Consider the following 25,223-nt stretch of genomic DNA (forward strand, 5'->3'; position numbering starts at 1 on the left):
TCTGAGTACAGAATGTTTATTTCTTCCTGATCAATTTAACTTTTCTTTAAAAAATATGCAGTGACTATTTCTTTGATGACCTTTGTTCTATAGTATATTTTATTATATTGCTAACATAGCTACCCAGCTTTCTCGGTATTTCACGACATACCTTGGCCACTTTTACTTTGAGCTTTTCTGAACTCTTATGTTTCCCCATGTGTTTCTTAGCACCTCTTGCTACAAGTGTTCTTCTACAAGTTTTGTGTAGCTGCGTTGTTGTTGCCTTAGCGCTGGTGGTGGTTTGTTTGCATTTCTGTTTTGTCATTTTATGTCTTATAACTACATCATTTGGTCTGTTTATATTTGTTGTAGTTATTTATAAATTTGGACTTGATTTCATTATCTTACACTGTACTTTTCTTCATTTGTTTTCTCTCTCCTGTTTCTTTATCTCTCCTTGTTAAACTTTTATGTGAATTGATGATCTGTTTTTCTCATTCCGTATTTTCCCTTACACCAGATGAGAATATATATTTCTATTCTTTTAGTTCTTACCTTAGACATCTTAATTTACCAATTTTTATAATTAAGTAATATTTTAACCCTCCCCTTAAACAAGAATACAGGGAATCAAGGACACTTAAACTCTAACCACATGCCTCCTGATTTATGTGTTAACTTTATAAACATTTTAACGTTTTCTGGCCTTATTTTAACCCTGTAATCCATTACACACAATATAACTTGTTATATGCACTCCATATTTGTTTAGGTTATCTTTTCATTTATTTTTTCATCTCACATGTTACTCCGGAATTTGCCTTCTGAACTTGAAATATTCTTCCTGTAGGAAGAGTGTGCTATTGGCAAAATATTTGGGGGTTTTGTTTATATAAAAATATCTTTAAGTTTGTTCTAAAAAAGATGTTTCCCCTGGATATAGAACTCTAGATTAGCAGATGTTTGCCTCAGCACAACAGTAATACAATCCCATCATATATTTACTCGTACACGATACAGGTACGATTCACAATAAAGATACTGGTTCCTGGATTAGAGGATTAGTTGTTTTCATCAGTTCTGGAATATTCTCAGCCTTAATCTCTATTTCTTAACTTCTATTTCCTATTTTTCATTTCTTTGCCTCTGTGTGCATTGTAGATAATTTTGTCAAGTCTATCTGCTAGCTCACTAATTTCTAATTGAGTAATTCTCTCCTCAGAGAGATTTCTATGGAGCACCTGGGTGGCTTAGTTGGTTAAGCATCCAACCTCGGCTCAGGTCATGATCTCGCAGTTAGTGGGCTCGAGCCCTACATCGGGCTCTGTGCTGACAGCTTACAGCCTAGAGCCTGTTTCAGATTCTGTGTCTCCCTCTCTCCCTCTGCCCCTCCCCTGCTCGTCTTGTCTCTCTCTGACCCTCAAAAAATAAATTAAAAAAATTTTTTAATTTTGTTAAAAATTAAAAAAGGGATTTCTATAACTTATTTTTTATATTAGTTAGCTTTATGCCCACCCTTGTCTCATATTTGGAATTTTTTCTATTTTTTCATTAAATCTCCTTATATGTATTTGTAGTATCTTTGCAAACCTGATACTTGTTGAATTTTTTTCTCCTGTGAAATTTCACTCTTAGTGCAGTTTCTTGTGTGTTTTATGAAATTTGGCTGCAAGCTTATTTTTATTCTCACTTTATCTCTGGGCCCTTTGATCCTGGGTTTCTCCACCCAGAAAGTTCAACTTTGTTTCTGCCAGTATTTATCATGACCATTTTCCATGTTACAAAAGTTCTTTGGAGTCAGTAATTCCATTGTTTAGATATTCTCTTATTTAAGAATTCCCATATTGTGGACACTGAGGACATTTATGATATTTTGCTATTATGAATTATACAATAGTGAACGGATGCTGATATACTTCAGGTTAATTTTGATGATGTTTTTGTATGTGGCTACCAAACCACATACAAAATACATAATGCCATGATTGAAGTTAATTTTCAAGTGGCCAAAATGATCACACTAATCACATTAACAACAAATAGAGAAACATGCTTATCTTCAAAGGCCCAAGGAAAAACCAGTTCATAAAGCAGTTGGGCAAAGAACCATGAAATAATTTTAATAAATATGGTAAATATAAATAAAACATTTAAAATTAACCTGAGTATTTCTTCTATCCAGTGTCATAAAATACTATTCAGTTTCTTTTAAAATGACATAAATTGGCATCATGATGATGCAAACATACAATTATATACCTATGCATCCATCACCGGGGAAATTAAACCATCAGGAATAAAAACCAATATGTATGTGTGAGAATGTATACATCTTTATGAAAATTTACCAGCTCACGAAAGTCTAAAACAGCATGCATTTGCCATTTTTAAAAGGAGATGGTAAGATACTTACCATAATAATAGTGTTATCACAATCCACTGTTTAATTATGAGTCCAATGGAGACAGAGGAGTTGTGAGTAAATTTAGAAAATATGTGTGTATGAAATTATGCCATTAAATAATGTTATATGTGTTTTGTGGGAACTCCTCCTATATTTAAGAATGTGCATACTTCTCTCCCCAAAATGAATTTTCTCCCTTCTAAGAATGAGTTAAAAATTCATACCTTGCTTCTTGACTTAAAAAAATTATCAAATATCTTGAATTTTTGGGGGAAAAGGTAAAATGTCAAGTAAAGCAAAAGCTTCAACATTCTATGACCTGTTGTTGTATTTTGGAATAGGTCTATTTTTAAGGTTTAAGTTCCTTGGTTCGATGAGCAATATCAGTGGAGATACGAGGACACATTCAATTATATAAAAATGCTACTTTACTAAACAAGAACAAGAACACACAAAAAACTGGAGAACAATCATGGTGACATTTGTGGGATCTTGAGAGGTTTAAAAAGTCTTGTACCTTTTCCTGTTATGATGACCACAGGCAAAGCTCCCTAGCCCTTACTATAAAATAGCTTAGAAAAGACTTGCAATAATAGCCCAGTGCCTCATTAGAAAAGCCTGCATTTCCTGCTTCAGTAACCAGCTGATGGAAATAAAGTTCATCTTGTCAACAGGTTTATTTATTTCCCCTTCTTCTGCTGCTTTGCTAATCTTCCTTTTATGTTTCCGTAATAACACGTACTGGAAAAGTTCCTGAATGCTTTTCAAATAAAAAGAAGTTCTGAGGAGGATTGACAAATTTCTGTTGTGTCAACATAAGCACGGGCGTCTCCCAGTCTGGAATTCAATGTATAATATCTGAAAAAGATAAATGTAGACCCTCCTTTTCTCATTCATCAGATCAGGAGATATTCAGGTCTACTAATTGGTTTTAATGCATGTTATTAGGATTTTATTGCCAGTACAATAAAGACAGTGCATTTCATGTATCATGATAGACTGGCATTAAAAAATAACGAGGAGGGCTGGCTCCAAAAAGAAGGAAGGGAAGAGGAAAAATCTAGAATTGGTGCTATCAAATGAGTTCTTTGGACACTTTGGGATTATGACCAGTAGCTAAATGTAGGACCTATGAAGTATGAAATAATGCATGAATTCGGGACCAGCTGTCACCTGCAATTAGTATATATTTACCAAAAACAAAACAAAACAAAACTATTATTAGTATACACACGGTACTAATCTGGAGATGTGGAACTTCAAGCATCTTTTAATAATTAATCTTGTGGGTCAAATTTCTTACTGATCATCAAATGCTAGAATAAAGTACATATTTTTGTGTGGATATAGTAAGGTAGACAATATTTTGGATTTTCATAATAAGACAAAAATTTAATTCATTCTTCGATCGTATTTCAACTGATGTCCTAAACATTGGGTATAACGATATAGTAATATGAAAAGACAACTTACGTTCATCCACTTACAGGAACAAATTTACTCCATAATACGTTTAATAACGTAAAATCTTTGTAGTTTCTGTGCATTTTTTTTTTACAATTAATCTGCCCCATCTCTGAAGAAAACAGTGGTTTGCATTATTTTTCACCAAAAAATGTCATTGCATATCAACATATTGACCCAACATGAAAACATAAATGGAATGTTAGCTGATACATTTAGATTAATATCTCCATGCAAGTTCAGAAAGTAGTTTTTGTTAACATGTCCCAGACGCTTTCCTTACATTGATCTTTAGCCCAGCTTTACAGTAAATCTACCATCTCTGCTAAACTCTGTGTCCTTGGGAGCTGTCTTTCAGTCTTACCAAACCAAAATATACTCATTCTTGGGTTTATCTTAGATTACCACTCTGTACCTCTACGTTCTGCCTTGTTCACCAGTTTGAACGTACTCATATATGTTGTCCCCTGAGGGGCAGGCAATGTCTCACTGTCTGTGCCAAATGCTTCACAGGGCTTCCAGTGTTCCAAAATGCTGCCTGCTGATGACATTGTTTCCCATTAAGATAAAGCAGTGATAACCACCATAACATGTCAGCTAAAGTTCATATTTATAACCTATTTCAGCCCTACCTAGTTTACTCATTTCCCTGGAAGATGTTCCTGAAGATCATTTTGTGAATGTTTAGATTTAGCCTGTATTCCTTTCCAGTGCTTACTCCACCACCTCACTTAGCTATAGATTATCCCTTCTATTTATGTAAAACATATTTTGCCTTTCTCAAGTAAATGTCTGCTCCTTCAAAACACTTTTTTTTTTTTTACTTTAAAACAGCATCCTAAACAATGGGTGGTATCACTTTGGCTGATCTCCTTTACTGAAAACACCGCCAGCTCAAAAGCATGACAGAAAGCACGGTCATTGAATCACGGACCTACCAAGGCACAAAGGTTTACCCTGTCCTTTTCAACTATTTACATTGCAGTAAGCGCATTGCTAACAACATCAAAGAAATGTTGTTAATGCTTTCTTTTGAAAAGGTGGTTTTTCAGTAATTCAAAGAAAAGATAGCTTACAAATACCAGGAGCAGTGACACAATAGGGACAGCTGGATGATAAACGTAGTATTATCTCAATGATAACAGGTGTTTGAACCTCTCAGAGAATGCACAGCACTTTTGTATGCAAGTTAGTGCACTGTTCCATCTTTCTAAATTTACTGTACATGTGCAGGGTTGAGAGAATACTAAAAAAAAAAAATTCAACTCAAGCCCTTCCCTTCTAGAGTCCTCTATTCATCACCCTGGTTCAGTGTATGGTGCAGCTCACATCAGCTGCTCAACCTGGTTCCTGCCTCTACACATTCCACCTGTGTCACAGGCTTCCATCAGCTTCTCTCATCCCCCGGGATGGTTTTGCACTCACAACACACTCTTCTCCCTACATGTCCCCTACCCTCAATATCAGGAGAGAATGACTTAAAGAATAATAGAAGAACCGGAGAGATACGAGTAGAAAAAAGCAATTATATGAAAGTCGAGAGGCCTGGTTTCCGCCCCCCACCTCTGCCACTGAATTACCCAGTGAGCGTGAGAAAGTCATTTATGTCGATACGAGGTGGAGGGCAAGTTAAACTATGTCTACAATCCCTCCCAAATAACTACAAAATAAATTATGCTTATATTACTTTCCTTAAAAATTAATCAATATTGGGGCTCCTGGGTGGCTTAGTCAGTTAAGTGTCTGACTTTCGCTTGGGTCATGATCTCGTGGTTCGTGGGCTCAAGCCCCGCGTCGGGCTCTGTGCTGACTGCCAGCTCAGAGCCTGGAGCCTATTTCAGAGTCTGTGTCTCCCTCTCTCTCTGACCCTCCCCTGCTCACGCTGTCTCTCTCTCTGTCTCCTAGAAATAAATTAAAAAAATAAAAAAAATTAATCAATATTAAAAATAAAATAGGGCGAATTTATGCTTCTGTTTTAGTTGAATATCAGGAAAACATGTCCTTGCTTTCTCTCAGTTGTCCTAATTTCTGTTCATGGTTTATGTATGAGAGAAGGCTCATACACTTTCATACTGACCTCCCTCCCCTGTGTCTGGCCAGGACTTCCATTACGAGACATTGCAGAACTTGTCCTACCTCACTACCTCTCTAGCATTGTCTCGGTAATCACCTGAGTACCTTTTGCTGTAGCCACCCTGAATTCATCCTCCATAGAAAGGGTACCTTCTCTCTAGAACCTTTCCTCTCTTGGCTCACCTCTTGATTCTTGGCTCATCTCGTTTATGGCAGGGGGTGGAGGGAGAGGATGTGTGTTTTCCCACTGTGGTTAAGGGCCCTGAGTCTGGAGACAAACTGCCTGGGCATGAATATTGGCTCTGCCACTTGTGTGGTTTAAGGTCCTCGAATAAGTCACTTAATCTCACTAGTCTGTTTCCTTACTTATAAAGTGGAGATAGTAATAGCTACTGCTTAAACTTGTAACAGGCCAACATGGGGTAATCAATATACAGTGATTGGCAACTTATCCAACACAGCAAATGTTTGCCATTCTTGTTATAACTTTCAGAGTTAAAAAATAAAGGAAGTATGGTTTCAGATAAGATATGCAATTTAAGAAAAAAGTAGTTACCCCACATCTGATGAATGCCAAGACATATTAGTGAAGCCAGATCAGTCACTCCTCTGTACAAACACTTCCAAAGGCTTTCCACATCACGTGGAGTAAAACCAAAGTCCTTATAAGGCCTTCCTGGACCTGTATCTTTTGGAGCCCCTTCACCTCTGTGATCTGACCTCCTACCCACCCTCAACTGCCCACTCTAGAGAGGTTGCCATCTGGCTTCTTCCTCCAACCTGTCAGGCATGCTCTTGGCATTTCCTTTGAATGTACCTACTGCCTGGGTTGCTTCCTCCACATGACCACATGGCTAAATTCCTCATCTCCTTCCTGATTCTGTCGCAATACCTTCTCCTTGATGAAGCTTACCCTGACATCCTATTTAAAGGTACAGCCCTTCTGCTTACCACATACCACACTGCACCATCATGAGTTCTTCTATGCTGTGCCTCAGTCTAGACAATGAGCTCTTAACTGGCCATTGGACTAGAAAAGTGTATTAATTAAAAAAAAAAAAGTTTTCAAGTAGAACAAAACAAAACGAAAACCTGTGTTCAGTTTCTGATTTAGAAAAATAGTTACTAAGTGACCTTAGGTAAATTACTTAATGCTGGCCCTTATCTATAAAATGAAATTATAATATCTACTAAAATTAATTGGAGCTCTCATCCAAGAGACAGAAGACACAAAACAAATGCTTAAAGAAAGAAAGGAGATACAGTGGCATACCAAAGTGAAAATTCAAAGAGTTTGCTCTTTCAGGCATAACTTGATTTGAAGGCTCAACTGATGCCACTAAATTTTAATCTTTCTCCATCTTTTGCCTTTTATCTTTTCTTTATTGAATCCATCCTCTGGCTCTGTATATTGTGTAAGGTAAAGCTTTGAGATGCTCTTGATATACATTCTTGCAAGTTTAAGTACAACAGGAAAGACCAGTGTTCTTTTCCCAATAGTTTCAACAAGTCTTGGGCCTGATTTTGATAGGCTAGAAGTGGATCAAATACCCATCCTTAAAACAATTGCTAAAGCTAAGGAAATAAAATACACTAATCTGCTAATATCTAGGTCACATGCCTGCCCCTGCAGCTGGAATCAGTCCCAAAAACATATAGAATGAGAAAGATGTAATTCTGCACAAGAAATTTAGGCTCATGTTTCCAAAGAGAGAAAAAAGGACTGCCAGATACAATGCATCATATTTACCTGTATACATATATACAGTGGATCAGCCTGTCATATTTTTATAAAAATAAATGAAATATAATTTGTAAACACTCATGAATAATGTTGATGCATAAATCCAATGGTCGATACATAAAAGTTTCTAATGCTGCATATAGTTCTTGGCCACATAGCAGGTGCTAAGAAGATGTCAAGTGAATGAAGTGAATAAGTAAAAGCTGATCTGCTAGAGGAAATCTTAGGTTGAGTAATTCACAGATTATTTTCATTTATTTTCAGTTAACTTTCAAGGTTAGTTTTCTTGTTGGCAGAGATTGTAAGAGATGAAGTCACATCTATTGTTATTACAGCTTTCTGAATGTATCCTATTGAATCTAACACTATTATACTGAGGTACAAATATAGAAAAAGCTATTTCAGCCTACGTCTCAACCTCCTACAGCAGTTAACTCATCCAACAAATGCATACGGGACTTCACTCTCGTTTCCAGACTATGCTGGTACTGAGAATGTAAACAAGACAGCCTGACACCATCATCAAGAGCTGAAATTCTTTGTTTCATATCTAAGGATTGTAGGATATAACAATAAACATCGCAAAGAACTACTTATAGAACAGAAAAAGAAACAGGCAATTTAAAAAAGTAAGCAACTCAGTTAAATACAAATTTGCTAATAAAAAGGGAAAATATAAGTGATAATACTTTTAAAGAAGTTAGGAAGCATCAGTAAAATTCTGATAGAGAATTTTAGGGGCTTTACTTAAGAAAGAGAAATGGGGAGGGAAACCATCCAGAAAGTATCATTTAAGCTGAGAACCCGAAAATGAGAAAGAACTTTATATGGAACTAGAGGAGGGAGCTGTTGAGAATTCAGGCTTGGCTTTTGAGCTAAACTTGAATCCCAGCTCTGCCTCTGACTTCCTGTGTGACTTTGAGCAAGTTACCTGCTTCTCTCTTTGCCTCATTTTTTTCATCAATAAAATGAAAATAATAGTAATTGTGTTAAAAACTGATAAGACACTGCTCTCCTCAAAGCCCTTATCCTCTCTTGCATAAACTGGTAACATCCCCACTAGGCTTCCTGTCTCTTAAACCCTGAAACTCACCTGTTATGCTTCTGCTGAAGCCATTTTTCCACACTGCAAATCAGACTGTGTTACTTCTTTTACAGTGACTCCTCTTTACTTTGTGAAAAATCCAAATTATTTAGTATGGTGTGGCCATCCTTCCATGATATAGCCCTTGTCGACGTCTCCCGTTTTATTTTTCACCATGGCCCCTCACCCACCCCAGTCTTAAACCCTTAGATTCACACACATTAACTACCTAAAGCTCTTGTAACTTGGCATGCTGGCTGCTTCCTATTTCTGTAGTCTTTCTGTAGTCAGTGTTCTCTGCTTGGAAATTTGGTCTTGGTGAACACCAGAGTCAATTCTATTATCTCTTCCGACACATTTTTATTAGATTCTTCCAGCAGGCCCCAAACTAGAGCTGACCAGCATCCCAGATATATTGGATTTCCTCTTGCCTCATCCCATGTGAATGATAGTAATGCTTTGTAAAGTGTGTGCATGTCAATGATAATGATCTAATGAGGAAAGAGAAACTGTCAATACAAGAGAAAGGGAATAACTGAAAGAGAAATACTCGTGAAACAAATTTTTTAAAGGAGTGGTTTATAGAGCATAGGTAGAGACATTGGTCTTTGACAGAGTTGTTTTCATTATAATAAAGGGACAGCCCACAGCACAGATAGGGGTGAATTTAGGTTGATGCACTGAGTGGAAGGAAGAAACAGCAGTTTCTATTTCATAGTTTCTTTTTTCTCCATGAAGCATGGGACAGGATATTGACTAAAAGTGAATAGACAGAAGACACTGTAACAGATTTGCAAAGAAAAGGGGTATAAAATACCAGTCTAGGAGAGTGGAAGGTTGAGGTAATAATAATCTAGGGTCCAATGGGCTGTGAATCAAAGAGGTCATCAACTGAAAGTGAGTAGGTCCTGTTGGAAATTTGAGAAAAGAGGAGTAACTTGACAAGGGAGGTATGATGTGATTGTCGGGCAGCACTGATGGTCCATTTGAGATTTGTGGTAATGAATTTACAGTGAAAGAGTCAGTGTGGTCAGAATAGTTGTGCGGTTTCCTCCAGGACCATGCAGCTGCTCAGGTAGGAACATGGGGAAGTAATATCTGAGTTTACCCATGATTGACTTTTTGCTGGATGATATGGTGAAAGCAGAGAATGACAACGGAGTTGTAGATTTTTAGGAAAGATTGTCATGGGTAAGTGTGGTTCCAAGGTGTGCAAGTAACAATAGGAGGGCATGAAGGAATTATTGAATGTGAAAAGTGGAAGAGTCAGTAGATTCAAGGTCTAGTGAAAGAGTAAACATGCTGAAGTGGCAATTCAAGAGCATATGTGCTAATCAGATAGTGGAGTGCTGAAAATAGATATTTTAAAAGAAAAGCAATTATGGCAATGACTTTTTATGAAGAGTTTTTTCTACACATTGTTTATGGCATGTTGAACAATTTTGATGAAGACCTCCTCTCCCAAAAACTAACATATAAATCAGAAAACCCAGCCACAAATTCCTGTAGGTATTTAGCAATGCCATTAGTAAGCTAATAAATGATCATTTCCATTTTGTCTAAAACTCAAGAGTCAGCTGTGAATAATCCTGGACTTCAGGATTTTTATAAAGGTAAGCCACATGATCCTAACACCTAAAAGCAACTGCAGTTTTCTCAAAAGATACAACAAAAAAATTACTGACATAAACAGAGATTTTCCCTAGTTTCCTCATGTGCCATCATTCTTTGCTTTAGATGGAGCAGGACTGGGTGAGAGGGTATTTAAAAACAGTTCTAGAATACTGAGGACAAACTGAGGACTGATGGGGAAGGGGAAATGGGAAGGAGGGTGATGGGCATGGAGGAGGGCACTTGTTGAGATGGGCACTGGGTGTTATATGCAAACTAACTTGACAATAAACTATAAAAGAATGAATAAATAAATAAACTTTTTTTAAAAAAAGAAAACAGTTGTTCATACAGTTAGAATGATTTTCTAGTTGACACAGCAGAGGTAACAATACATAATTGGGATATCACTTCTCACATACCTTCAGTTTAAGTTTCCTATTTCTATTCCTGGTCCAGAATTTATGATATTGACTACTGATTACTGGGATCATGAATCTACCCTCACTTGATTAACAATATAAACAAAATTAATTTTTTGTTAAGCTATAAAGTTCATTTAAAATGGGAAAATTATGACTTCCTAAGGTGATCCAAAACACACAATGAGAAGCAGATAACCTGGGCCTAGAAGAATGTGATTTCTTTTATTTCCCAAAGAATCCAGAAAGTTCCTAAGAGGAGAAAACTAGAGTATTAAAAGCTGCCACATTTCACAACAATATAATTGAGAAAGAAAAAGTAGTTGAGGGCACCTGGGTGGCTCAGTCGGTTAGGCGCCCTACTTTGGCTCAGGTCACGATCTCACAGTTTGTGGGTTCGAGCCTCCCCTCGAGCTCTGTGCTGACAGCTAGCACAGAGCCTGGAGCCTGCTTCCAATTCTGTGTCTCTGTCTCTCTCTCTGACCCTTCCCTGCTCATGCTGTGTCTGTCTATCTTTCTCTCTCTCTCCTCTCTCTCTCTGTCTCTCTCAGAAATAAATAAAACATTAAAAACTTTTTTTTAAAGAAAAAGTAGTTGACTAAAGACCTGAGGTTAAGGATGTTAGTGGAAAGATGTGACCATATGACCTCGCTTTTACCCTACTGTTTCTATAGAAACATGATTTATTTACCAGTTGCAGCAGCTTATTTTAGGTGTTTGGAGATGGGTGTGTGAGCCTGTTGTTGCCATAGTGATGTGGGGATTCTGGGATTTTATTATTTATTTCTTGCTAAGTATTATACCTGGTTTCCACTACTGAGATAATGATATTGAAGCCGTATTTTCACAGAAGACTATCTAGCTTCCCTTAGATGTGGGAATTAAAGTTTTTATAATTCCCATTATTTCTTTTTTTAAATAAATGTTTCATTGGAACAACTCAGCATGGTATTCCACTAGTTACTAATCAACACTACAAAATGTAAGACAAGGATATATGATTAATACTAAGCTTGTATAGTAGGGCATCTCTTGTCTGATAAATATAAACCAGGAACATAAAGTAAAATAAAATAAAAAGGAAGATATGAGCACAATAGACCCCTGTATCCCCTGTTTCTTGTGATTATCAGTTGACATAAATGACCATCCTGACTGACCCTGGTTCATCTTCAGACTTACATCGTACTGACTGCCTCTGAAGTTTTCTCTTCACGGCATGGGCCTCAGAACTCTTTTGGGTTTGGAAACAATTTGCCTAAAAAGCCATCATAGGTACTTGGAAGCCCCATTCTTCCTCCAACAACATAGTTGTATCTAGAAAGCAAAAGTATGGGTTTTTTTTTTCTTTTTAAGTTCCTGGCTTTTCTTTAGACCCAATAATAAAATATGCAAAAATTTTACAGTAGTGTAGGGCAACCTATTTATGTATAAATCCCATTCATTCTATGATTGGAAGGACATTTCACAGCAAGCTTTACTAACTTTAACCTTCTACTCCACCCTCAGTCTCCATACAATCAGTTTCTCACAGGATTAGACCCTGTGATTTTATTTTTTAAAGGGACTTGAGGGGCGCCTGGGTGGCTCAGTTGGTTGAGTGTCCAGCTTCAGCTCAAGTAATGATCTTGCAGTTTGTGGGTTCGAGCCCCACGTCGGGCTCTGTGCTGATAGCTAGCTCAGAGCCTGGAGCCTGCTTCACATTCTGTATCTCCCTCTCTCTCTGACCCTCCCCTGCTCATGCTCTGTCTCTCTCTGTCTCAAAAATAAAGAAAAACAAAAAGATAAAAAGAAAGGGACCTGATACATATTCCTAGAACATAGCATCTTAAAGCACATTTAAGCCAAATGAATGTAGTTTTACCAGGTATATGAAGTGATTCTTCTACTCCAGTCACAAATGACTTCAGGATGGTTAGCAGCGCCATCGTGCATGCCTGGCTTTGATTCGTATACACCTGTGAATTGTCTCTGTGGAGAAAATATACAGAGGTAGCATTTCACTTTTATGTTTTTCATCAAACAGCTTCCTAGTGACAGAGGGAAAGGTATGAAAGTTGTTAGGGAAAACATTCTCTATTACCAGGAGGTTGTTTCTTCAGAAGTCAGAGGCTTGTGTGCTTTGTGAAAGGAATACTAAATTAAACCTGTACTAGAGAATTTCTTTCAGGTAATCAGGCTTTACAAAGCCACCTTTGCCTCATACAAACAAAATGCTCTACAGGTAGCTGCTTAGAAGTTATCTCATCATAGAATTAAAGGAACTTTGATTCTAAAATGTATGCTTCTGTTGTGCTAAAATGAAATATGCAATGTCTGAAACATTCTCAACCAGAGAACTAATGGCAAGTCCGCATTTGGCACTGGTGTTGGATGGTTTGTGGGATGCAGGAAATCTCACTTGAGCCTCCTTTAGAGCCTGGAATCCTCCCACCGCAAGTTCAGTCCTTTGAATTAAGGCTTTGTATTTCCAGTCTTTATTAGTATGAACCAAACCTGAAGTGGGCAACATTTAAAATAATTATTAATACAAGAATCAGACTCTTAACTATAGAGAACAAATACATGGTTGCCTTAGGGGAGGTGGGTGGGGGAATGGGTGAAATAGATGATGGGGATTAAGGTTGTTCTTATTACAATGACCACAGAGTAATGTATAGACTTGTTGGATCACTAAATTGTACACCTGAAACTGATATAACACCATATGTTGACCATACTGGAATCAAAATTAAAAATCTAATAAAAAATAATTATTAACGATAATCTCTTTAAGAAATAATTTATCAATTTTCTTTATATCCTCAGAGCTACTTGTGAGAGAATAGAAGATAACATTATATGCTCAATTTTGCTAGGGGATAGGTAAGATGTCAAACCTGAAATTCCAGTGGCTGCCTGGATAGGCAGGTCTCTAGAAACTTCGGGCAGTTAGAAAGAAATAGGAGGGTATGGAGTGTCTTTAAAATGGGATATTAAAATGGAAGATGTTACAGGTAACTTTGAGACCTATTCTACAGTTTTGCTTAGGTCCAGTATGATGTCGATATTGAAAACTTATGTTGGCCCAAGATCTTAGTCTTCTTTTCCTTGTGATTCTTGAGTAGGTGCTCTGATGTGTGGTGCTGAAGTCGTATGGGTGGATTCTGCCCTTCTTATCTTAATACATCGGTTTGTTTTTATTGCAGAGCATTTCATCATTCATCTTCTAAACAAACACCAACACCATGGCATAGCATTGAGAATGTAGGGAAAACACTCACAAAACCAAAGCTCCTTCTAGAAGTGTCTTCCCACAGTACAGGGAGTTTCTCCCCTGCTAGTGGAAGGACACTGAAAGTCAATGCACTTCAGCTTTGACTACAGCTCCTCATTTGCTGTAATTTAAAGGTCCCAATCTCAGTTCTTTATGGAGTGTTTAGGCTTCCTTGTAGGTCTCTTAGGAATCATAAGCTTCTTTACTCCTTAACTGTATACTGCACTGCTGTAATTGAAGCTCTTTTGTTGCTGTAATTTCTTCCTAATGTTACAGTTTCACTCAAGTGTTTTTTCCCTCTGGAAGCATTAATTATGGCCAGTTTTGAAAATACCCTTGCTTGGTGTATAATGATTTACTTCCGGTGTCAAATCATCCCACTGGTTCCTACTCTTCCCCAAGGTGAAAGGATTTCCCACCTTTTTTCTTTACTGTTTAGCATGCAACATGCCCTTTTTCACCAGTTAGAAACTCATTCTTCACGGTTTCATGGAATTTACCAATTTGCAGTACATATCTCCAGACAGAGGATCTAAATCTGGTTTTGTTTGCTATCAGCTATGAAATTATTGGTCACTAGAGCTCATGATGGTCTCCCCTTGCTAAGGATTTACCTATGGTTTATAGCATGTCATTAAAATCCAATGGTTATTTTCCAATGACAAAGCCTTCACTGAGATACCAAATTGAAAGGGAGGAGCCTTCTTCAAATGTAGCAGAGCATATTGGAAAATATCCTCTTGTGTGAAGTTAAGTGACTTTTCCTTTATTTAGTCCTGGCAACTGTTTCAGATAAAACACAGTTAAATAGATTCTTACTATAATCAAACTTCATAACCTTCTTTTCATTCACATATACACATGCGTGTACACACACACACACACATATACACATACACACAATCCATGTCCCATTTCCATAATTAAACTACTTAATTATTTTATTTTTACAGAAAGTTACAAACAGCAGAAAGGATATGATATAAAACCCGGCACCCTTCAGCCAGGACTTACTGAGTGCCTGCCGTGTGTCTATCCCTGTTCTAGGACCGAGAGAAAGAACTCTGAGCATGACAGACAAATTTGCAACTCCCACAAGTTCCAGAAACTTAATCCACACTCCTCTTCCATTGTAAATTTACTTCGTTGTATCTCATCTGATCATTTACTAAAGAGTTTGATATTCTTCATCCAATAGGAACAAGTTCTCCATGATGAGAACATCAATTTGTCTTTTAGTGCTTGGAATTAAGAGATTATCCTAAAGTCACCTGTTTCTGAGAGTAGTACAAGTCTATTTCATCATAGAAAAATGAAGTGCACTGAAATTTATTATTATTTTACTGAACATAAATCAGGAAATAGATTCAATACACATTACCTAAGGACTGACATTTCAAGCCCCTTAGCCATGTGTTTCAGTAAATGTGTTCCCATGTTCATTTACGGCTGCATTTTGAATCATTGCCTCTGCCCATATGACTGCTGGTGTCTCTCCCTTCAGCCTGGATGAACCCATTTCATTCCAAGGGTGAGAGCTTCCACAAAATAAGAGAAAGCCTTGGCCGGAGCTACACAAAATACTTGCTTATGATTGTACTGTACAGAGCTCAAAAAAATTGATAGTTTTATTTAAACTTGGTTTTAATAAAATATAAATAAAATCAAAATAACTCCCAATATTTTTATGAACATTTCTCTACCTACTTTGACAGTCTCTGATATTTTATTGATTCCATCTTATTGATTTGTGCATATTTTATACTTTATTGTATAATTTTAAGGGGTTTTCAGTTTATGATTTTATACAAAAGAATCGCACTTCTCTCTCCAATTGTACAATGAAAACTGGAAACATTGGCTTGAATATACAGACTGGAGTAAATTTGGGTGATCTTGGTAATGTAAGTTAATTTCAAATGCTGGGCAATAATTATGAAAAGCTCCCAGCATGATCCAGGGAATATCAGTGAGTTTTCTGTTCTGCTGTGGGATTTCTCTCAGAGATAAATGTCATTCTGTGTGTGTTTTTCTCTCAGGAGGTCGAGCTGTGTCGTGTTAGCAGTCAAGAGAAGCTGGGCCTGACAGTCTGTTACCGAACAGATGATGAAGAAGACACGGGCATTTATGTCAGCGAGGTAAGAAATGCTGAGGAGGGTAAGGAGGGGGAGGGAGACTGTGAGGAATGGAGTCAAATGACTTGCAATGAGAAAATCCTTGGGAGGCTTGAATGTGAAGAATTGGCCATGTTCCAGTACTTGTCACTTTCAGTTAGGAAAGTAAATTATGTTGCCCAAGTAATGTAATTATTATCAGCTTGTTTAATGTGGACAGTTTCACCACAGAATCCCAGTCAGGAAAAGTGCAAAAATGGGACCGTTGCCTAAATTTGAATAAATTCTCCTAAGTATGCAGAAATTTAAGCAAAGTTTTTGATGAGCAAACATTTGTCTCTCCATCCCTTTTATCAGTGCTGTTAACAAGAGCACTGACTAATTGTGTTAAATCTCATATCACAGATATCACATATTTTACTCTGCTGGCAGGACTGATAAACTTGAATATCCAAGAGTGTGTCTATGAGTTTGTTTTGTTCAACTGCATAATCACTGTCAGAAAGTGAGTTACTTAAATGTGAAACACTCTTCAATTCATTACTTTGGAAAAACCATGAAGCAAAATTTATTATTATAGGTGACTTTTTAAGACTCCCAAAAGAATCATATTGTGAGAAGCAGTAAGGTGTAATTTATTTTAATTACATGTATGACTAAAATTATATATATACATATAGAGCATGTGTATTGTCTAACTTCTCCATATGTATGTATATGCACACATATATATGGGTGAAGCCATGTATGTATATATGTATATGTGTGAAAAGAAGTTAGACAAACTAGATATGAATTGATGTCCCATGCTGTTTCAAGTGTTCTTGGCCATTATCTTAAAGTCATTACCTAACTTACTGAGCTTCAGCTTCCTCAACTAGAAACTTGGTACAACAATGCCTATCTCATTGCTTTTATAGAGGTGTTTAGAGTATGGAAAGGATGATGTATTTAATGCACTTTGAAAACTGCACAGCTCTATAAATGTAAATGTTACTCTTTATCACTTTACCAAAGACTTTACTGACTGGCTTCTGCAATGGAAAAATCTCCAGAGAATAATTGACTTATATACTTCTTTTAAATGGACAGCGATGATAATTCTTCTAATATGGTGAGGAAGCAGAAGGAAATACCTGCAGAGTTGTCCTTTGTGATATGCACAGAGGTACAAGTGTTGAAGTTTAGCATTAGGTTGATTACAGGCCTACAGGTAGTTTTAGATTGTGAATGACTTCTCAGTAGGATATAGTTGATTAATTGTGCCTCACTTCCCTCCAGTAAGTCTCTTATTTACTATTTAAATATGTCAACTTTGGAACTTAATTTTCCAGGGATAAAAATGAAGCCACAGGAACTGAACATATGTACTTGGAAGGAATATTTTCCTTCTACTTCTTACATGAATTATAGTGTCTTTGTTCTTAATTGATTACTTAAAATTCACTTATTAGGTGGAGAAGAAAGTAATATCTAACATCTGGACAGGATGGATCAACCTCATGCTACACTTGAAATACTTTGCTTGAAATAAAAGCTTTGATGCAATAAGTTCAAATAAATGGCTTAGAGCCATCCTGTAAAATGTGATAGATGGAATTACCCCAGTGAACTGTAAGTCATGACTCAAGTTTGGCCCATTAAAATGTTGGTAAACTCTTAGTAGAGTCTCAAATATCTATTTATTCTAAAATAATTTATAGTTAATACACTTTATCCTATAATGTAAAGTAGAGCCTAGTAATAATCTACATGGATAGGATTTGTTTTTCATCTTTTGAGCAACATCAATTATAAATCTCTATAAGTTAATGTGCTTATGAGACAGAAATTTCTTTAATAAGTATGGACTTACAGTATAGCTGTCAGCTTTTCTAAGACATATAAACCAGGATTTAAAGATCACTCTAGTAGAAAGCAAATTTCCTGGGTCCAGAGAATTCTAGTTCTAACATCTGCTAAAGATTGTGTCAGCTGAGGAGCATACCTGACAGTCTGGATACAGAAATGAGTGAATGGATGTTTAAAAAAAAAAAAAAAGAAGAAGAAGAAGAAGAAAAAGGAGAAAGGAAAGGAAAAAAGGGAAGGGAAGGAAAGGAAAAGGAAGGGAAGGGGAAGGTAGGAAGGAAGGAAGGAAGGAAGGATGGAGGAAGGAAGGAGGGAGGGAGGGAGGAAAGAAAAGAACAGTAAAGACACTGAGAAGGACAGAGGGAAGATGGAAGAAAGGAGAGAGAGAAAGAATAGAGGGAGGAGGGAGGGAAGGAAGGAGCAGAGAGGAAAGAGAAAAAGGGAGGGGGAGAGAGAAAAACAGTCTTCAAATTAAGTTTTGCTCTAGTTCTTTTTAATTCTATTATTATTAATTCTAAAGTAGTCCATTTTTATTTTTAGAATCAGTGATTTTTGACAGAAAAATTTGGCATGCCTTATGTAAATCAGTAGAGAATTTTGAACCAGGTCACTAAAAATATTTTGAAGTCTCTGGGGGAATATTGCGTATCCAGTTGAAGATGTGTGTTTTTGCCATTACAGGTAGATCCAAATAGCATTGCTGCCAAAGATGGCCGAATTCGAGAAGGGGATCGTATTTTGCAAGTATGTGACATAGTCATTTCCTTTAGTTTCCTACTGTTTGTTCAGTAGTTTCACTTTTATTTTTTTTAATAAAAAAAAAACACTAAGAAAAGAATTTGTCTTTCCTAGATATTAACATTCACAAAACAAAACGCTATCATGTAAAAATGTTTTTAAAGTGAGGATGGTATCATTCATTCAGCGTTATTAGCTAATAATTAGTGATTAAGACATAATCTCTGGACATGAATAACTCCTCTTCACCTTCCAGCTCCACCATTTACCCGGGCACGTAACTTAACCTCTCATCATAAGCCTGTTTCCTCATCTTAAAAGATGATAATAATAAAACATATTGTTGCAAAGGTTAAATGTGATTATGCATGTGGTATACTTAGCACACGGCATGGTAAGTAATAAACATTAACTTATATTACTACTAGCAGCAGCAGCACCAGTTATTGCTGCCTTTTCCAGAATAAATTAGGTAAACATGGATTCCTGTGTTCCATTACTATATGAAAGTCTAGAAGTCTGAAGAATTTTATTTGTTGCTTGGGACAGGTGGAGGGCAATGCTTTCTTGTCCACATGGAAAAGTGAAAACATCGAGACTGATTAAATTTCAGTTCAAAGAGCAAGATGATGAGCAGACCATAAGGGGGAGGTGGAGCTGGTAAGAATTCCAGGCCTCGGGGCGCCTGGGTGGCTTAGTCAGTTAAGCGTCCGACTTTTGCTTAGGTCATGATCTCGCGGTTAGTGGGTTTGAGCCCCGCGTCGGGCTCTGTGCTGACTGCCAGCTCAGAGCCTGGAGCCTGTTTCAGAGTCTGTGTCTCCCTCCCTCTCTGACCCTCCCCTTATCATGCTGTCTCTCTCTCTCTCCTAGAAATAAATAAAAATATTAAAAAAAAAAAAATTCCAGGCCAAATTAGGAATAACCCTGAATGGCAGTTTTTGCCCTAAACCCACCCTGACCCGCTCTGCCTCCTCTCAGCCCTTTCTCATACAGAATGCCTACAGAAAGACACATAGCTCCCCAGCCTTTGTGTCCAGATTAACCCAAACTAAGAAGAGAGGCTCTTCAGGGTTGAGTTTCACTACAGATCACAACTACAAAGTGGAAGATAACTTAAAAGCTGAACTGAGAAAGCTATAAACTGTTAAAACATTCCACATAGCTTTTAGTCTTTGTGACAGACCTAAAGTTCCCATTTCTCCTTACTAGATGCAAACCCCTGAAGAATGTTTCTTTGCATTTGACGTGAATGGATTCAACACTGCCTAGAACGAAAGCTCCAAAAATAGACAAGATCCCATCCCGGCATCTGGGGCTCCCGGGGAAGACAGCTGCATGCACAGATGATTACGATACAGTGTGGCATTGTCATGATAGAGGTGTGCCCACACTGCCCTGGGCACATACCAGAAGGTTATCCTGCCCAGCCTTCTGTTATTCTTCCCTTTCTTCAGGGTACAACTCGCTGATTCACAGCACTTCATGTCCTTTCTCTTCCCTAGCTAAATACTGCAGAACTCCTTTTTCATCAAGAAAACTCTACTAAGGCTCCAGTTAGGAAAGAACAAAAGTATGAATTAATGGTCATTCATAGTCCTCCTAACTTTTCAAAAACTTCAAGACTATGTAACTTCTATTTCTCTTGCTCCCTAAGTGGTGACCTGTAATTTAACAAAACGGAATGTGTCATAGGCTATATCAGGGGAAGGGAAAGTAAGTCAGGAAACAAAGGCACAGTCTTGTTTGCTACCATATTTTCAATGTCTTTCTCAATCACACATGAATAAATGAATGAATGAAGCATAGGCATTTAGTGGAAAAGGCAGTAGGATAGATGAATCAAATCTGCAGTAAAGCTTTACTGATATAGCCTCACTAAAAAAAATTAGGGTACTTTTTTGTGAGTCATCCAGATAATAAAACCTCCAAACAAATTTTATTGTTATCATTTTGATTTAGGAATAATTATAAATGTGTTGTTCACCTTACTGACATCTACAGTTGAATATACTCACTTGAAAAGAATGTAACCTTTTTTTAACATTTGTTTAATTTTGAGAAAGAGCACAAGTGGGGGAGGGGCAGAGAGACAGGGGGACAGAGGATCCAAAGTGGGCTCTGTGCTGACGACAGAGAGCCCAATGCAGAGCTCGAAGTCAGGAACCAAACCGTGAGATCATGACCTGAGCGAAAGTCAGAGGCCCAACCGACTGAGCCACCCAGCTGTCCCGAAAAGAATGTAACCTTCTTTTGATGCTCAAGGGTATGTTGTGCCCAGCAATCATTGCACAATACGGTAATACAACAAAGTGCTCCATGGCCAAAAGGTCTAGAAGATTTTCTGATGTGTTGGGTCTGTTTTTTGTCATTTTTCTCTTGCTTTTTCCAGCCATCACTCCTCTCTCTTACCATCTACTCTCCACATTTGACACCTTGTACTGCACCCTCACTGGCTCCCTTCCTAATCCAGCTGACCACTGCCCCATAAACTAGATATACAAATGCAGTTATTAAAATTCCATCTGTTAGTTCTAGGAGTAGAGGTAGATTGAAATAAAGTATATGTATTTTCATATATGCATACTATGTATTTTGACACTACCTTATCTGTGACTATATTAGAGGCAGATAAAGTTTCCAGATACAATATTTGCAGGATACCAGGGCGTTCCTTAATGGAGTGGGTTCATTGAAGAAACAACAGCAGGATTGACAAAATGCCGCTGTCTGCCTGATTACTTTATACTCAGTGACAAATATGTCACACTTAATGAACAAATACATGTCACATTAAAAAGCCTAGAATTCAAGTCTATTTGTACACACAGAAAACAAAGAGTCTTAAGGGTAATGGTGAAATCATATTAAATAAAACTGTGACAAAATTGTACCCATAGACAAATAGCTCCCATATGGTTGATGAGGAGATTATGGGATACCCTGTAATGAACAATTAATGACTCCCGTCTCAGGGAGATGAGAGGGGGAGAAAGAGAGGATTTACTTCTTATCCTTGGAGTTTCCTGGCTGGCTTTTATTTAAATGAATCTCTTTAGAGCAACTCTGGTTTTAATTTCCTGTTCATGATGACCTAAGTAGAATACTTCTATGGTCTGATCCTCACTGTGGAGCTAAAATTTTCTAAATGTCCTGTATCATGGGACCTTGCCCAGTGGCACAACCCACACAGATACTCACACGGGATTGGCCCAACGTCGGGATTATACAGAAGAAAAACCATGGACCACTTTCACAAGAGCATGTTCTAAATCTCATGTGTCTTTTCCCCTGCAAGCCCTCAGGGGGTCTGTCTTCTGTGCCATCGCCACACACTTGTGGAATCAGATGTGTCCTCAGGAATTAATATGGGGAAGTCCTCTCACAAAACTGCAGTGTTGAGTGAAGACAAGCCTTTCTGAGCCCCAGAGAGAAAGGATTAAAGACCACATACATGATCAGAGTGCTCTATTCTCATTTCCTCCTGGGGGTAAGGAGCATAGCAATATTCCACACCGTGGCCTGATCTCATGTTGGCCACAAACGTGTGTCATGTTCCTAAAAATTACTCCATTCAAATCCTGCAGCTCAAGCAGTGCAACAACAGCAAGACTTCAAATGAGCTCGCTCTCTCTTTCTCTGCCCTACACCAAAACTTATTTCTGACATTTATTCCTACATTTTTATTTTCTTCCCCTTTGATAACTGTTTTTCCCCCATTTCTGTTCTTTCCACCTCTATATCCCTGTACATTATTCACCTTCTTTCCACATTAAAATATAAGCTCACTTGAAATAGATCATTTCTCTTTTGCCTTAGATCCTGGGTTTTCAGATAAATTCTATAGGTGGTTAGAGGTGGGTGGGCAACTAAAAGTCTTGGTTAGATGCCAAGACTCCTAGTTGCCCACCCACCTCTGGTGTACTAATACAGGTAACCTAAAAACCAGCACATTCAAGCAAAAAAGCTGTATTAAACCATTTCTAGGCTCTTAGGGCTGTACACACATGTGCACACAAACACATATACAAATACACTCATGCACATACTGCAGATTGGGCGTAATGTGAGATTTTGGCTGATTTATCTTTGTAATACCACAAAACTCTTCTAAGCCAAGGCAATATCTGCTTTGACACCAATGTTTACATATGCCCAGACACGGATAATGAGACAAGACATATTTTCTAGCACAGTTTTTCCTCATTGTAACAAAAGTTACATGTTGCCTTTCTCCTGGTTCCCTTTCCCTCTCTTTTCTTAAAATGAAAGTCTTTCATTAATCTGTGGTATCACACTGATTCATTTATCTCATCTCCTCCCTATGATTCTGGGTCCTTCACCTTTATGCCTGCCTGGTGTTTTCAGGCACAGCAAACTGCCTTCCCACAAGCAGCCTGTAGCCACAAACCATCCTTCAAGAACAAAAACATATGAAAGTTGAAAGCTCTATCTGATTCCATTCCTCAAATATTTTCATTCTTTACTAAAACCCAGGACTGCATTTCTTGCCCGAATATCAGCTGGGGTATCAAACTCATGTCCTGAGTTCAACAGGATCTGCCAACCAGTTGGCTAAAGAAACAGTTTCGAAAAAAAAAAAAAGAAACAATTTTGAAAAGAAACAAGAAATTACATTCTAACACCAGATTTCTTTGGTGAATTCATTTCGTTCTACCTCTGATTCTGAGTGTAAATGTGTATCTACAACGTGGGATCTGTCCTTCCAGGACAAGCGCATAGTGCGGGGTCTGGAGACTGTGGCCCTGCTCATGCTGAGTTCACAGAGGAGGCAGATGAATACCAGTTGTAATGGGCCTGGAAATCAAACACAACCACATTGTTTCTTGATGGCTCTCTAAGAGTTAAAAGTACATGTGAGGTAGATGTGTAGAGTAGTAAACCACCTTTACTACTATGGACTTATTTATTGTGCATGAATTTTAATGTATTTGCTTTATTTAGAAGAAAATAACCTTTCCTTTATGAAGGATTAAAATATAAACATCAATAATATTATAGTAGTAATAATAATAAATAATAGCAAGAACAGTAACATCAATCGCACTACGTGCCAGCCTAGAACACTTCCTGTTTACCAGGCACTTGTTTCAACCCTAGACATATATTAACTCTTTTAGTCCTTATAAGAACACTCTGAGGAAGGCACTAGTATCTGCACTTTAATATAGAGACCGTAATAGTAACATTAAAAAAATAAACATGAATGAAGAGTATCGAGGTTAGTGGTAAGGGAACCTTAGATGCAGAATTTGGATGTACATACTTGGAGTGAAAAAAAAAAGTGATGAGAATTGGATTTCACACATAAAAGGTGAAGAGAAGTGGGAGAGTGCATCTACCTCAGTCTCCCTAGGAGCAACCATGCCAATAGTGGAAGGAAGATGAACAATTAGGTCCGTAACTGATAGACAAATAGATGCATTGCAGATACACCATTAAGAATTACTATGAAATGGACATAAACTCTCAAAGCTCAAAGAAGGTAAACATTTTCAAGTCCTTATTTTCAAACTATGCTTAATTGGGGATGGGGGAGGTGTAGTGGAATCCATCACTGCCAATTTCTCTTCATTTGAGAAAAAGCCTTGGATTCAGTACAAAAATAGCTTTTCAGATGTATATTTATGAAAAACCACAAAATACCCTTTCCAGTCATTAGTTTCCATTTTGGAATCATAGCTTCTGTTTCCTAATTTGATGAGTTTTATTGTGAGTTGCCAAAAAAAAGGAAATGTGTTTGAAACTTGTAAAAGCTGAATTTCCTGTCCACTTATACAAGTGAAAAACAAAGGTGATATGCATTTGATGAGTAAGAAAATACAACATATGGTTGTATGATCCTGCCCCAACTCTTATTTATTGTCTGTTTTCTTTGTGTTCAATATGTATGATAAGAGTCCAGAAGTAAGAATAATTTATTGTGGTCCAAAGTTGAAATTCCTGGACTTTGATCATTATATCTATCTTTGTGTATCAGCCAGAATCCCAGAGATCCACTAGAGAAAATTCTCACTAGTCTCCTTCATGCTTTTCTGCAGAAATCTTTAGTGAAAATATTAATTACTGAAACATTGGTCAGTACAGCCACATTTTCCATTTANTAATTTATTGTGGTCCAAAGTTGAAATTCCTGGACTTTGATCATTATATCTATCTTTGTGTATCAGCCAGAATCCCAGAGATCCACTAGAGAAAATTCTCACTAGTCTCCTTCATGCTTTTCTGCAGAAATCTTTAGTGAAAATATTAATTACTGAAACATTGGTCAGTACAGCCACATTTTCCATTTTTTTTTTTTTAATTTTTTAATGTTTTTATTTATTTCTAGTAGAGAGAAAGAGAGACAGCGTGAGCAGGGGAGGGTCAGAGAGAGAGGGAGTCACAGACTGAAACAGGTTCCAGGCTCTGAGCTGGCAGTCAGCACAGAGCCCGACACGGGGCTCGAACCCACGAACCGCGAGA

The 25,223-nt window shown here is 37.5% G+C and overlaps 1 protein-coding gene across 2 annotated transcripts in view; it reads left to right on the forward strand.

Annotated features, from left to right (window-relative positions):
• PDZRN4 (PDZ domain containing ring finger 4) overlaps positions 1-25,223 on the forward strand; it is a 369,168-nt gene that overhangs the window by 328,962 nt on the left and 14,983 nt on the right. For both annotated transcript variants that reach the window (XM_077753547.1, XM_077753548.1), the window contains 2 exons: positions 16,080-16,178; positions 18,684-18,746. In XM_077753547.1, the coding sequence (XP_077609673.1) occupies positions 16,080-16,178; positions 18,684-18,746 (162 nt within the window). The remainder of the gene's footprint in view (positions 1-16,079; positions 16,179-18,683; positions 18,747-25,223) is intronic.

Source organism: Crocuta crocuta, unplaced genomic scaffold, assembly GCF_008692635.1.
Source record: "Crocuta crocuta isolate KB4526 unplaced genomic scaffold, BGI_CrCroc_1.0 scaffold30, whole genome shotgun sequence".
NCBI lineage: Eukaryota > Metazoa > Chordata > Mammalia > Carnivora > Hyaenidae > Crocuta > Crocuta crocuta.